Raw genomic sequence first — 14,890 nt, 5'->3', positions numbered from 1 at the left:
TATGCCGGTGCGTTTTTGAAATAATTGCAGTTTTTAAATAGCTGGGTGTGTCTGTTCAGAAGATGCAAGAATTTGCATCTAAAGGAATGTAAGGTTGGTGTTCGAATGCATTATTATTACGTACACCTCTCCTTGAGGATACTGAAGGTGGCTTCCATGGGATTTCCCGGAGGTCTCCGACACTCCCTCGATGCAGCAGCTCCCAGCTAGACCGAGTCTGAAGCCCCCAAGAGCAGTGCCAGCGCATCGCGCCCCGTCCCAGCACCACTCCCCTACCTGAATGCCCAGGAGCGGAGCGTGGGGCGCGCAAGCAGGTGTAAAGATCCCCGCCCGGGCAGGGGCGCAGAGGCCACGTGAGGGAAAGTTCTTCCCACGCGCCCCTCGCCCTCAGCTCGCGCGACCTGCTCGCCCGCCCCGGCCTGCCCTGCCACTCAAGCCTCCCGCAGCCAATCGCACGGGCGTCTGTCACCTTCTGCCCACCCCCTCCTGGGAGGGCGGGGAACTGGAGACTGGCGGGGGGTGAGAGAGTTGAATGATTGAACTTTTTCTGGCGGAGTTTGTGCTGCGCGGCCAGGCTTCGTCGGCGTCTCCCTCCGCTCCCCGCGCTGAGGTGAAGCGGCGCGTCCGGAGGGAGGCTCGCGGGGCTTCTTTCTTCCTTCCCGCGGACGCTACACGCGCGCGCACAAAGCCATGGGGCTCCAGGAACCTGGCGTGCCTGTGACCCTTCTGCTCTGGAGCACGGCTGCCTGGGGGTGCCTGCTGGGCGCTGCTGCCGCCGCCGCCGGGACTGGAGAGACTGCTGCTTGGGCTGCTCGTAGGCAGGAGGAGTCCTTCTCGGCGGCCGGGGTCTATGGAGCCAGATGCACGTCCAGGTGCCTCAGCTTGCAGATCACGCGCATCTCCGCCTTTTTCAAACACTTCCAGGTATGGGGAGAGGCAGACGGGGCCGGGCAGGGTCCCCTGCTCCGCCGTTAAGAGCTCACGCGTTCCCCACGCTTGCAGCGGAGCGCCGGGCTGGGACGGAGCGTTGGCTAGAATGGCCAGTGCCTTTGGCGAGGCTGCACTGCTAACCGAGCCTAACGCGCGTTTATTAAAGGCGAAGCGCTCCCCCCGCCCAAGTGCGGTATGTTTCTGAGAAAACACGTTGCACGCGAAAGCCACGGTTCCGTCCACACGCGCTTGGGGAGAAGTTTTAGGGGACTCCGCTGCGGTCTTGCCTAGGGCGAGGGGTGTAATCCTAAACGTAGTGACTGGGAAGGTAGCCGCCCGGCTGAGATCAGTTGAGACTCGCTCGAGGCGTCAGGGCGAAAGCGAAGCAACCCTTGGGGCTGTTCCGCGTTATCTCCTGAGGACCACGCTGGTGTTCCCGGGCTAGTTGGTGACGCGAGGATGGACTCGCACCTGAATACTTGACGTAATTTCGTTCCCAGCGGTACCAGCCTAGTTGTTCCGGGTAAATATATGCGAACTGATTCGTCTGTGTGTGGCTTTTAGGACAAAGTGGGCTTTTACATTATTGTTTTGGCCAGGCAAACAGAAGATGATTCTTACCCCAGGATAAGTCGTATGAATTTCAAGCAAGCGAGTTTGTACATTTGGCTTGAGGTTGCTCAAGATACGCTTTCTTGCAATCCGTATATGGAAGAAATCGTACTCCCCATCTTTCCTTTTCAGTTCATGATTGTGCATGGGTAATATGTTTCTACTTCGTATCAGTCTATTCAGAACTGGTGTTCATGGGTTTAGGCCAAAAGTCACTTAACCAGCATTTGTTATTCCTTTATTGTGTTGAAGAGGTCAGTGTTCTAAGTCATTTGGTTAATGCTTATGTGATTATTCACTATCCAGATTAGTGTGCATTCAGAGTTATTCTGGATTACTTGGTTGGAGATGAGAGTGTGGTTTGAGGGAAGATCTTAGGTATACAGACTGTGTGGCTGTGTGTTTCTCATGGAAATATGTGCAAGTAGCTTGGATTTCTACAATAATTGAAAGGATACATGGGGGGATTTCCCCCTGCTCCAAAGCAAGGATTCTTTTACAGTGTCTGTTTCAGTGGAGATGCACATGTGAGTAAAAGGGAGCAAGAGAAAGAGAACGGGAGCAGGCAGATGTCTAATTTTTTTCGGTGTCCTTTAGCTGAATGCAGTCCTAATGTGGAGTTGTATATTTCAATAAGATTTGCAAAGATTAGTGTTTTTGTTTCACCAAGAGCATTAACTTCCCAGTGTTTATGCAGAGTTCAGTTTACCAATTCCACTGAAATCAGTAAGATTTGTAGTATCAGCATCCTTATGATTGGGAAATATGAGAATAGGTTTTTTTAAAAAAAAATCACTGAAATGTGGTCATTAAAGGCAAAAAGATAAGTTTTTCATCTGTAAGTCTTTGCAGACATCCATCCCATTTTACACTTCTGTGTTTAGCAGTTATTTCGGTAACACAGGGTGTGTAGCACAGCTTCTGTGCTTTCTGCCACAGGCAACATGCTGGAATCATTCTCTCTGAACGTTCATTTGTTTACTAGGTTTTTATGTTGGAGGCTGTCAATGAAACAAGGCAAGGAAAATGAAGCAGGAAAAGATACAGATCTATTCTGTTTGATGTTTTAAAGCCTGAATGAGGCGCTGCTTATGGAGACTTGTTATCAATAATAAAAACTGTCTGATAGCTTCCTCCTCACTTTTTAGAGCAGGTGGTAAGATTTAATTTGAGGTGTCATGTTTATATTTACACATTGAAGAAGGTAAATGGATGATCTCCATTTTTACCACTTCTGGAGGCAAAGAGGTAACTTGATATCGATGGAGAGCTAGTATTGTATAATGGTTAGAGGGTCAGACTAGGATTTGGGGGATCCTGGTTAAAATCTCCACTCTGTTTTGAAAGTTTGCTTGGTGACTTTGGGCTGGTCACAGTCTCTCAGCTACCCTACATCACAGGGTTGTCGTGAGGATAGAATGGGGAAAGAGTGATGATACAAACTTCTGTAAGACAAGTGATACACAAAATTTAAACAAATAAACACAGGGCTTTTTTTCTGGAAAAAGGTGGTGGTACTCAGTGGGTTGCCCTCGGCGAAAATGGTCACATGGCTGGTGGCCCTGCCCCCTGATCTCCAGACAGAGGGGAGTTGAGATTGCCCTCCACGCCGCTCAGCAGCGCGGAGGGCAATCTCAACTCCCCCCTGTCTGGAGATCAGGGGGCGGGGCCACCAGCCATGTGACCATTTTCAAGAGGTTCTGGAACTCCGTTCCCCCGCGTTCCCCCTGAAAAAAAGCCCTGAATAAACATAATGAAGCATATAAGCAGAATGCCCATAATTGGTGTTTTTGGTTAAAAATGGGATCCTTTTAATGTTATCTAGCGTTATCTTGTGTCTGAAACTCCTCAAATACAGCCCACAACAAGCAAGACACTGTTATGATGATCATTGTAAGTAACTGTCACACAATTCTACTGTCTAGAAGCCAGAATTAACAACCCTCTATAGAAGTACCTTGTAAAATCACAAGACAGCGGCATCAGAAAGTTTTATTTTCATGCTACTTCTATCCATAGCATACAGTGTCCTCCCACTTTCAGCTATACACAGCCACTGCCGTTATTTTAAATCTTTGCAAATTTGTGTGTATATATACCATTACACACTCTGTTGAGATGTTTTTGATATTGAATGTACTGACACACACTGTATAATTCACTTTGAGTCTCAGTGAGAAAGGTGGATTAGAAACCATGTAAATAAAATAAATATATTAAAATAAACGAATATTTGGAGTAGTGCAACCTTTTGTGAGTCACATGAGAGACTGATGTTATTATACAAGTTATTGTGAATCTGCTTAGAGTTCCTGCAAGGATTGAGAAGTTTATTTGATAGATACATGGAGCTCCTGGTATTGCATGGGTCATCTCTGCTTTCTGGCAGTCCATGCTGTAGAAGATAATCAGCCATGTGTCAGTTCTACTTGTGCAGCTTGTATTACCCGCTTTGTGATAATCGAGATGGGAATAAAGGTACCTTGTTTAACAAGAGCGATTTTTTTTGGTGAGTTTCCTGTGCTTATCACAAAATGTTCAATCAGGGTAGGAAGCTGTGTCGTGTGTGTGCCTCAAGGCTGCAATGTCCAGTTAAGCATACATAAGCCCTGTTGGAAACAACTTAGGTATGTTTTAAATGGCATGGATTTGTAACCTAGATGTAACTGCCTATTACATGATTAAAATTTTGTATGTCCAGGTTATAGAGTAAAATCTGGCATATTTTGTGCTCCCACATCCTAACATGATGCATTTGGATAGATTTCAGTGACTTAAAAAACAAAACAAAAACAGAGCATACCAACTTCCCTTCAGGTAATGGTAGATGTATTTATATCAATCATTTCTGAAGGCATTTTGAATTTGATGATACCGAAGTCCAGTCTAGTATAAAAATTCTGCTTTAGTTCTATGACATGTTCAAAACCTACTCACCTTAAATGTATCTCTTAAGTATATACTTCTTTCACTAGTAGTTTATTCAACTTTTATGGAACATAATTAGAATATGCAAACATGACATGCTCCCAGGATCAGTTTGAAAGGATTGGATGAAAAAGTAGCTCAGATATCAGAATGTATTGCAGATAATAGAATGCTTGGGCCTCGCTTGACTGATGAAGATGACAAAATTGGTAGGGTACTTGCCTGTAAGATAGCTCAGAATTGTGGTATACACCAAAAGCCACCTCCGCTTCCTATTATATACATTACTTCATATTAACCAAGTAATGTATGAGGATTTCAGTAAGTTAGGCAGTGAAAGCATGAGAAAATAAAATGAGACTAGAACTGCAGTCTGTATATGCTTACTAGGGACAATATTAGGTTGAATTGAGTGGAATTTGGTACTGAGTAAATGTGCTGAGGATTGAGCTGTATCTTTTTTTGAGGAGTGAGTTGGTCAAGAAGCCTATAGTAAACTACTTAATTATTATCATAATTTCTACTTACCCATCATTTTTGTGTACTTTTCTTCCTTGATTTTTAGTCAGTTTGTATTGTCACCTGTTCTTTGCTTTTTTAAATGTAAAGCTCAGTGGAAAGGGGGCAAGACAAATTGAAAGAGTTCCATCCATTAATCGAATAAGCCAAAAATCTTTCTCCTGGATATAGGACAATTACAGCATTACATTGTTTGGAAGCTCTAAAAAACCCATTCCAGTTTGGAATCCAAGGCAGAGAAAAATCTCCATTTGGAAGCAGCCTAACTAAATAAGATAAGGACTAGGATGAATAGACTAGTGGGGGAATGCTTGGATGGCCTTCACACTTGTCAGCCTACCAAACACTTGGATTTTACATTCATAGGACAAACCTCTGTGGGATTTTGTAATCTCTTCCATCTTTTATGGTGCTTATCTTTGTAGATGTGATGGTCCAGGTAAACAGGATAAAGAAAAAGATGCAAAAATAAGTCTGTTTGAAGAACACAATGTGAATAAAGTGTGTGTATGTACAGCATACAAATGCAAATGGCTGGCTGCCTGCCAACATATGTTTATTTGTATGTCATTTATACATACTGCAATCCATTTTAAACCTTTGGAATGGGTTGGGCTAGAAGTCCAGAGAGGCACTGCGTTTACTCAGATCCATGACTTAGTTTTTTGCTGCAGGTATGCCATACAAAGAAGGGGGATATTGTCTTAAATTTATATACCAGTCACAGTTATGTCCAGTAATTAAAAAGTGCATAACTTTTTAGGGGGGGATGGGGAGAGAGTTGTCTTATATTTAGGGTCATCCTCCTTTTGAGTAAATATAGCAAGTGCTTGATGTCTTGGATTTTAAAACCAGAAATTGCCTGCCTATGAACATGACTTTTCTTTAGAAGTTATATCAAAAGCAGGAAATCGTTTAACCCAATTAATTATCTTGAAAAGGGATTAGTTTTTTAAAAAAACTATTGTCAGTTGGTTGTAACTCTTTTTGTTTTACAATTTCGCTGGCTAAAGGTTGCAATTTACACCAGCCAGTTCCTAGTGAAAGGCCTTTTTATGTGTGTGCTTTCTTGGCATGATTTCTTTCCTAAGTAAAAACTGCTGACAGAATGCACATTGCCAAACAATAGTGATTACATTTTAATTAGCTGGGGTGAAATAAGCTGCAAATTACTCAGTTAAGACTTAATAACTGGCTTTTTTTTTGCAATCAATTGTAAATCGCTGACTTTAAACAGTAACACAACATAATATCTAAATTACAGGCGCTTAAATGCTTCTAAAATAAAGCTACAGTAATGTACAAAAATGACATGAAGTTAATAATTGTTAAGATTTCTGTATTCTTTTAAACTGAAAAATAGAAAGAACAGGGATGGTAAACATAATATGCCCCCCCCTCACTGTTTGAGGCTTGCAAGAGACGACAAGGTCAAGCAGGTGTGTGTGTGTGTGTGTCAGTATTCTGCCATGAAAAGCTTTTTTGTCTGTTGCTACTTTACTACAGCAATTTCAAAGGCTCTCCACAGTGTAAATGATGCCACTTGATGATAATAATTCATTATCTGTCTCAGATCTTAAATGAAACCAAACATTGGTATAACTGGGCAGCAGCAGTAGACAAAACCTGAGAGATGTCTCATACATCCCCACCAGCTTTCAATTTGGTGTATTTGCTTTGATGACATTTGCCAGTTAGTCTCAAAGGAAATAAAGTAGGTTAAAGGATGCCAATATCTGCTGGGAATAGTGTACAAACTTTGGGGGTTTGTTAGGGCTGTTCTTTAGTGTTAAAAAACACAGACATTTTAATCAGTACAATTTGTCAAATCAAACACTAATGGATTTTACTGTCTTTGTGTGTGAAAGTGCCATGCATGCTGTAATAGGGTTCAGAAAAAGCATGATAATATTTCAGTAGCCAAGTACCCTTTTCAGATGTAATGTTCATGTTGCTGTGAACACACGTATGGAATGGACATGCACCATAAAATCTTCTTGAGATGTGTGATTGTTGTTTCTTCTGAAACGGGAAACACACATATAGCTATAGCTTTATATCCATGCCAGGCATCAAAACAGTCTGGTAAACATGTATGAAGAGAGAAGAAGAAGAAATGGTGATCGCATCTCTACCGAGGATCGCGTGTAGTGTGCCCATCCTTTATGTGTATTCACAGCACCACGAACACGATGACTGAAAAGGCTGTAGTCTTGTTCAGTTACATTTGGAAGTGAAGGGCAACAAACTTGATAAAGAAGAGGAAGAGACTGCTAAATCTGTATGATACACAAACAACTTTGGGACTTGCTATATCTGTTGTGTACTAAAGTTGCATCACGTGGTTTCAGAAATCCTTTGCCATTTTGCAGTTGTCACTTAAAGTTAAAATGTCAGACTTGGTCTAGGAAGACATGGGTTTAATTTGTTAACTTCTGCTCTTTCATAGAGGTGCCTTCAATATCAGTTTGGTCTACGTTGTGTACTTGTACTTGGGATATTTTATTCTCTGTTCTGGGTTTCTCAGGCTATTTTTATGGGTAAGGATAAATAAGTGCATTTTAACATGTAATGACAAGTTTGAAGAAATTGAAATGCTGAAGATGCTTTGATGTCTTAAAATTTGGCTTGGTAACTGGCGGAGGCGAGGAAGTAGATTGTCTCTTATGTCTGTATCCCTGATTCAGGAGATCTAAATAAAGTTATCCCACACCCTCTCCCTACAAATACAGCAGAATTTAGACGGTTATTTACTTTGCTTGCCAGCCAAACTAACCTCCCTGTTTAAATACAGATTACCTAGGTGATTAACTAGCATTCTGCAACACATTTTAAAGGGTATTTGGTTTAATAAGTACCTCAGAGGGGGAACCCCAATAAACCTGGAAGACAGTTTAAAAACCAGACTGATTTCCCAGATGTTGTTCACTTACAATTTCACTGAAGTAAGTGGTTGGATTTGTGGGTCTGTGAGGCAGGAATGGTATTTGAAGGCTAGTTCAATATATAATGTTTTATAAAATGCAGTGTTAATTTCAGTTCTTTCAAAAAAACCCCCCCATTTTATTGAGAGAGTCATCTCTACTAGAAAAAAATATCATTATAGGGACTGTTTATAAAAGATGGTGAATATTATATAGAAACGAAAAAGTAAGATGCCATGTTACAGAATAAGATACATTATTTAAAATAACAATAATATTCCACCTTATTTGAAATCAGGCTAATTAATACTGCAAAAACAAGTTTCAAGCACACAAAACATCACAAGATGGTTTAAAAAACAGTATACAGATTAAAAACACATCCAAATACGTACCAAAGCACTCTTTTGAATAAATTTTACAAGCCTTTCTAAATGCTGGAAGTGAAGGCACCATCCATACCCACTCTAAGCACAGTCTAGAGGACAGGACCTTCCATTGAGAGAGCCTGTGATCCGATTGCTGCTGTGATCCCTGGACAATTGTATCTTCTTCGGTTATATAGGCAACATTTTTGAAATATTAATGTATTTGACAGATTTCAGTTCTGGACCTGATCATGATATACAAAGGGCAGAACGTGTTGCAAAGTGAACATGGGGTTCCTTGTAACATATTAATGAGGTAGTAGGGGACAGTGCAGGAGAGAATTGGAGGCTATGGGTTAGATTATTCTTCTAATTTTCTTACCGATTGCCCCTGGCACCCTGTCCTCCATGATGATTTATCCTTTTGGTTGTTGTTGTCCTACCTGTCTTGGACAGGACATAAAAGGCTTTGTAGAAAAACTGTAGGGAAAAATTGATAGGAAACACCTCTGGCTTGCTGATTGTCCCTTTTAAATGCTCCCTCCCCATGACACATAACTGGTAAGCTTGTGCTTGTTGATGTCATGTGAAATTCTGTGTTTAAATTGTCATAGAAATTCAGTCACTGGGGCAGAGTTCTAAACTTCTTTACTTCTTTTCATAGAGCTTCCCATTTATTGTGTACTGAGCCTGGAGCTCAGAATGATTGCAGCCCAGAGTGATTTCAGCCAAAACAACGCTCTTTATTGCAAGCCAGAACAGACAGACGACAGCAGACATTACTCACTAGACACACACTACAGACTGAACAGAAGCCCTCAATATATACAGAGAAACCCCGCCCCAAGAATAGCTAGCAACCAATACGAACGTGTACTTTACAATACCATTATTTGCACTAACTATATACAATGTATAAGATAGGCAGGCCACTGATTGGTCTTTATTTGAGAGGACCGATTGGCTGCTGCATTCAGAAGGTACCCAATGAATGTGCATGTGAGTATACCCAATGAGGATTAAGTGCAGGCAATGTAACCAATGAGAATGAAGTGCGTTAGGAACCTTGACATAACCTGAAGCTAACAGTGCATAACATTCAATACAGTAATTTACCTTAGAGGCTTTGTTTGGCCTAACTCAGCCCAGTACACAACACCCCTCCCCCCTTAGCTTGGAACACCCTGTTGTTTGCAAAGTCCTACAGATAGGCTGGGGAAGGTGAATCAGAATACACTGGAGGCCTGTCTAAGCCCTAGTTCAACCCAATACATAACACCATTGAATGCTCTTTAGGGGACATTTCTAACAACATCTTTGTCATTATATCTTATTCTGAATTGTATTCTACAGTGTGGAATAAAATGCCATACAATAGGTCGAATGACAGACTGGGCATTTTTCTGCAGGTTTGAGGGAAGTCTCAGATTTGCAGAAAAAAATTAAATCTTAAAAAAGTATTGGTGTGTGTGTGTTAAAACCCCTAAAATAGTAGAAGCATTGGGTGCAGCTTTAAGAGATGGTGCTCACTGAGATCTCAGGAAACTGCTCTGAGATTGCCAGGTAACCATAACACTATGGTACATATAGAAAACAAGGCTTGACAAGGAGTGGAGTAGAGACTGTAGAAAGTAAAGGCCGGAAGGGAGGGAAGAAAGCTGGGAAATGTGAGAGAGGAAAGAGGAGCTGACGGAGAGAGAACAGATAACAGGTAGTGGGTGGGAGAGAATAAAAGGGGAGAGGATGCCAAGTGGATGGAAAGAGGAAAAGCAGAAGACTGGTGGGGGGAAGATAAAAGTTGACTTAAAGGGAGAAGAACTCAGGAAAAGGGGATATGCTATGGGGGCTGCCAGGGGAATGAAAAAAGGGAATAGAGTGAGGAAGGGGATATAGGAGGTGTGAAGTCTCTCTGTGAATCTTCATGGACCCGCTACTTATCTAGCCTGTCAGGGATCATCGCTACTGCTGCTGGGCCAGGTGCCGGCTGGGCCGGCCCTGACATCAGAGGGGTGCTAGGGATGCTGCAGGAACCTGCTCTGTGGAAGGAGGGGCGGTATACATCACCCAGACTCCCTCTCAGTCCACTCGCTGGCTTGCTCACCCCCTTCGCCTTCAGTCATCTCCTTCTCCCAGAACTCTCCTCCAAGCCTCCGCTCTCACACTGCTCTGCTGTCACTCGACATCATCACTCCTTACTCACATCCACCACCCCAGAGCTCTTCCCAGCCAGCCTTTATAGGGCCTTCTCTCACCGCCCCGCCCTCCTTGCAGGTCCTGCCTGCCAGGCCACACCCCTCCTTGGCCTCCCAGCATTGGCCTGAGCCGTCTCAAGCTGCTGCAGCCAGGGTAGCTGGCTGGGCTGCCTGGATCAGCAACAGCTGTGTCATGTTGGCTGGCTGCCAGGCCTCTCTGGCTGAGCTGATTACTGAAGGTAAGCCCAACTGTGGCCCCTTGGCTGGCTTCCCAGCTCTTCCCACAGAATGCCTTCAGCAGCTCCACCTGGAGGGGCTTGGTTCTGAGCATCTCCTGAGCCAGGTTGCTGTCTTCAAGCTGAGGTGGAGGCTGGGTCGTGGCTCTGAGCTGCTGTGGCTGCTTCTCCTCCTTGGCTGGTAAGGGCTCTGTTTGGGCTGTTGCTGGGCCCCTATTCTTCCTGCCTTTGCCTTCTCCCTCTGTTCTGCTCAGCCCCCTATCCTCCCCCTGGAAGGTGGGACTAGCTGGCCTCTCACTGCCCCCTCTAGCCCTCTGGGGCTTTGGGCCTTTGCCCCTTTCCCCTGGGGTGGGCAGGCTCTGGCCCTGGCTGCTGGCTGGGGTGGCAGGGCAGCCCCCTCCCAGCTGCCTCCCCTTGCTTTCTCCTGGCGAGGCCGGGGGCTGTGCCTCAGTCCCCGGACAAGCCAAGGTCATATCAATGTTAATTGCTTTTTCCTCAACACATTCTGGACAAATAAAGATGAAGGACTGTATGTCTGTTCACATGACTTTGAAGAGTCTTTTATGACTCTTTAAACAAAGCTTTGCTAGCAATTTATACTTTAAAGAAAGCTTTGCTAGCAATTCAGAAACCAGAAAGTTCTGGAGAATGCAGTTGTGGAAGTAATGAATGAAGTTTTAGGGATAACTGATAAATTAACATCACCATATCTGGATAGCATGTATGAGGACTCAAATGTGAAACTTTTCATATAATAATAATAATAATAATACTACTACTACTACTACTACTACTAATAATAATAATAATAATAATAAGCAGAAAAAGCAGCAGCAGAAACTTTAATGTAGATTGGTTTCTCAGATAACAGGAAAGTAGCAAAAGTAATACTGACACTAATACTGATAGAAAAATACTAATATTGATAGAAACAACTAGTACTAATAGAAAAATGAATCCAAATGGGAATCTAGGAAATTACAGGCCAGATTCGGTTTCGTTTTCCCGGCCATGTCGGACGTTCCTCTCCGCAGGCTCGGGGGGAACTGTCTGAGCAGGCTGACTGGGCGGTTGACCCGCGAGGGTTAACCTCCAGGACTCCCAGGGAGGGAGCCTGGATCCGGGGAGCTGCGGGAAGAACCCTCTGGAAGCAATGCAGGGGGTAAATTTCCCGTTTGCCCCAACGGAGGCCGGCAGACTTGCGCAGCACCGCGTGTGCGGCCGGGCCATGGAGAACGGCAATAAGAAGATTTAAGGTGAAGACCTGTAAGTAAGCAAATCCCTTCTGATTTTTAAGCGTATGCGAAGGATCGGTGGGAATTGAAGCTAAAAGGCGCAGACTTCTTCCCCTGCACCGAGTTTCGGAACTAAGTTGGCGCCCCCCCTCCCCTAAGATGGCGACGAGAAAGCAGAGCCCAGCAATGAGTAAATCGGTGACGGCAACGCTACAAGGGAAGGGGGAAACGCTGGAAGAGCTGGTGAGACGAGCAGTTTTCGATGCTGTGCAGCCTTTTGTAGCGAAACTGAATGAAATGGGGCAAAAGGTTGATTCTGTGGAGAGCGAGGTGAAAGCCATTAAAGAAACAGCGACCGGAGCAGAGCAGTCTGCACACGAGAACGCAGTACTCATGAAAGCAACAAGTAAGGAAGTGAAGCTTTTGGAGAATCAAATAATAGGATTACAAGTGGACCGTGCCCAAACGGTATTGCGTCTTCAAAATGTAAAAGAAGAGCAAAGTGAAAATTTAAAAGATTTGGTTTCTGGACTTTTGGCGCCATTCGCAAAGGCAACTAAAGAAGAGATTAAAAACGATATCTTGGAAGTTCGGCGGACATCTTCAAAGTATGCAATGAAGCGGCAGCTGCCTCGCGAGATTATTATTGACTTTTCATCTAAGAAGACTCGGGACACCATCTTATATAATTCGTATAATGTGGACTTGGACTATTTGGGCAATAAGGTTAAAATATTGAAGGATGTTCCATTTTTGGCTCGTAAAAGGAGATTCAAGTACAAGGGACTTGCGGCTTCCTTGAGGAAATGCGATATAAAATATAAATGGCTGTTTCCAGAAAGCGTCTGGTTCAGATATAAAGATCAAACCTACAAGATTACATCGGACGTGCAGCTGACAGAGTTTTTGTTTAACCATCAGGAGTTTCAGCAGGAAGAAAGTTCGAAGTCTGAAGGGGAAAGTGGGGGGGAGGAGAGAGCGGGCGCAGCTGCTCCAGCTGCGCAGAGAGAACTGAGACCGAGACGCAAAGGGGGGGGGGGGAAGAGGTGCTGATCCTGATTATAATTTGTATTGTATAAGACCTACCAATCTGATAGCATATTAGAAAGTTAACTCTTAAGAAAAATTGCAGTATGAAGGGAATACAAGATATGTAGAGTAGTGTCTGTTGTTTGTATGTTGATTTGTCCTTTTCCCAGTTTTCCCTTCCCCCTTTTTTTTCTTTCCCTTCCCCTTTATACTTTTGTAGTTTTCTGTAGTTTTTTATGTTAGATATTGAAAAAATAAAAAACTTTATATAAAAAAAAAAGGAAATTACAGACCAGTTAGCCTAATTTCTGTTTTGTTTTTAAATATACATTTAAGTGTATAGAGGAGCAAGCCCTACTTTGGAAGAATCAACATACATCATCTCGTCTTATTATAGCTAATTCTCTATGTATATTAAAATCCAAAAATTGGAGCCATGAACAGACAAGACTGATATTTCTACAAACCTGAAAAAAAGCCCCGGGTTTGCCAAAACACCTGCAGGGTTTAACCAGATAACAATACTGCAGGATTTAACAACACTCCAGGGTTTAACCAGATAATAGAAGTAGCACCTGTAGCTTTAAGAAACAAATTCTGTTGCTGTGTGGCTGTTGCTAGGTAGCCACAACAGTCTTGCCAAACCTTCCAGCCTTGATTTTTGTCAGTAAAAGGCAGGTGAACGGGGCAAGGCTGTTTGGGCCTTTGAAGGAGGACTTGTTGGGGCTAAGTTAGGCAGCTACCGCCAGACAATACACCATGTGAGTTCCATGAGTCGCCCATGCCTAGCTGCTCACCACTATTCAACAGCAGCCACCTTACAAAGTCAGTATGGTGTAATGGTTAGAGTGGCAGACTACTCCCTCCCTGCTCTGCCGTGGAATTTTCCTGGGCTGGTCTCACACTCTCCACCTTACCTACCTCATAGGGTTGTTGTGAAGTTAAAATGGAAGAGAATTATGTAAGCTGCTTTAGGCCTCCATTGTGGAGAAAGATAAATGTAGTAAATAATAAAAATAGCTGAAGATGCAGACGGAGGTGGGCAGATAAAGGGTAGATTAATTGGTGGGTGGGAAGGAGAAAAGGAAGCAGGAAAAAGGGAGAGGCCATGGGGCTTTCAGGAAATAAAAAGATGAAATGGTGGGGGCGAAATTAGATGGGTCCCCTTTCTACAGTTGCTGTATTGTGATCAGATATCACAATAAAGACATCAAAAGTTCAAGAAATAATCTGTGAATAATTGCAAGTAGAATTCTAGCTTTTCTAAACTTGTTTGTTTAGGACAATATTAGAGAATGTCCAGGGGGCCAATATGAGTTTTAACTGGTTCCTAAATTTATCTGTAGAAAAATTGTTTAGGTTGTTAAATTTATTTAGCTTTGTTGTTTTTTGTTAGTTGTTTTTTTCAGGGATGTGTAACTTGCATAGAAGATGAAGTGGAAGTTTTTAAAAGTTTTGCTTAGCTTTCTTTAAACATAACCCTTCTGGAAATTCTGCCTTATTTTCAGAAATTAGATTGATGATTCAGAAGACATGGGCTCTAGAAGATATCTCTCTAACAAGTTTTATTTCCTATTTTATAATTGCTCAGAAAAATAAAACATGTCTTAGTGGTGGTATAACTACATATGTCTCTCAGCAATTTATCCAACAAAAATTAATCTATTCTGTTCCCAGCAATGTTGACATTGCTATTCAGATAACAGCTAGTAAGAAATTGGTAATTCTGATCAACATATATTTTCTTCCTTGACCTATAGAAGGAGAAAAAGATGATCAGTGGGACTTACTAGAATTTGCAATCAAATAATCCTGGTGCAATATTCATTCTTGCTGGAGATTTTAATGCAAGGATTGGCAGCAGCAGTAGTGTCATCTGTAAACCTAAGGTATGGACTGTCAAAGCACCCAATTTAT

At 42.8% G+C, this 14,890-nt stretch overlaps 1 protein-coding gene across 1 annotated transcript in view; it reads left to right on the top strand.

The window, feature by feature from the left end:
• The first annotated feature begins 634 nt into the window (after window positions 1-634).
• ANOS1 (anosmin 1) overlaps window positions 635-14,890 on the top strand; it is a 154,103-nt gene continuing 139,847 nt past the window's right edge. The window contains exon 1 of the mRNA XM_054974845.1: window positions 635-924. Coding sequence (XP_054830820.1) covers window positions 691-924 — 234 coding nt within the window. The 5' untranslated portion in view covers window positions 635-690. The remainder of the gene's footprint in view (window positions 925-14,890) is intronic.

The sequence above is a fragment of the Eublepharis macularius genome, chromosome 3 (genome assembly GCF_028583425.1).
Source record: "Eublepharis macularius isolate TG4126 chromosome 3, MPM_Emac_v1.0, whole genome shotgun sequence".
Taxonomy (NCBI): domain Eukaryota; kingdom Metazoa; phylum Chordata; class Lepidosauria; order Squamata; family Eublepharidae; genus Eublepharis; species Eublepharis macularius.
The sequence above is the reverse complement of the archived record's forward strand: the minus strand, read 5'-3'. Positions and strand labels throughout refer to the sequence as shown.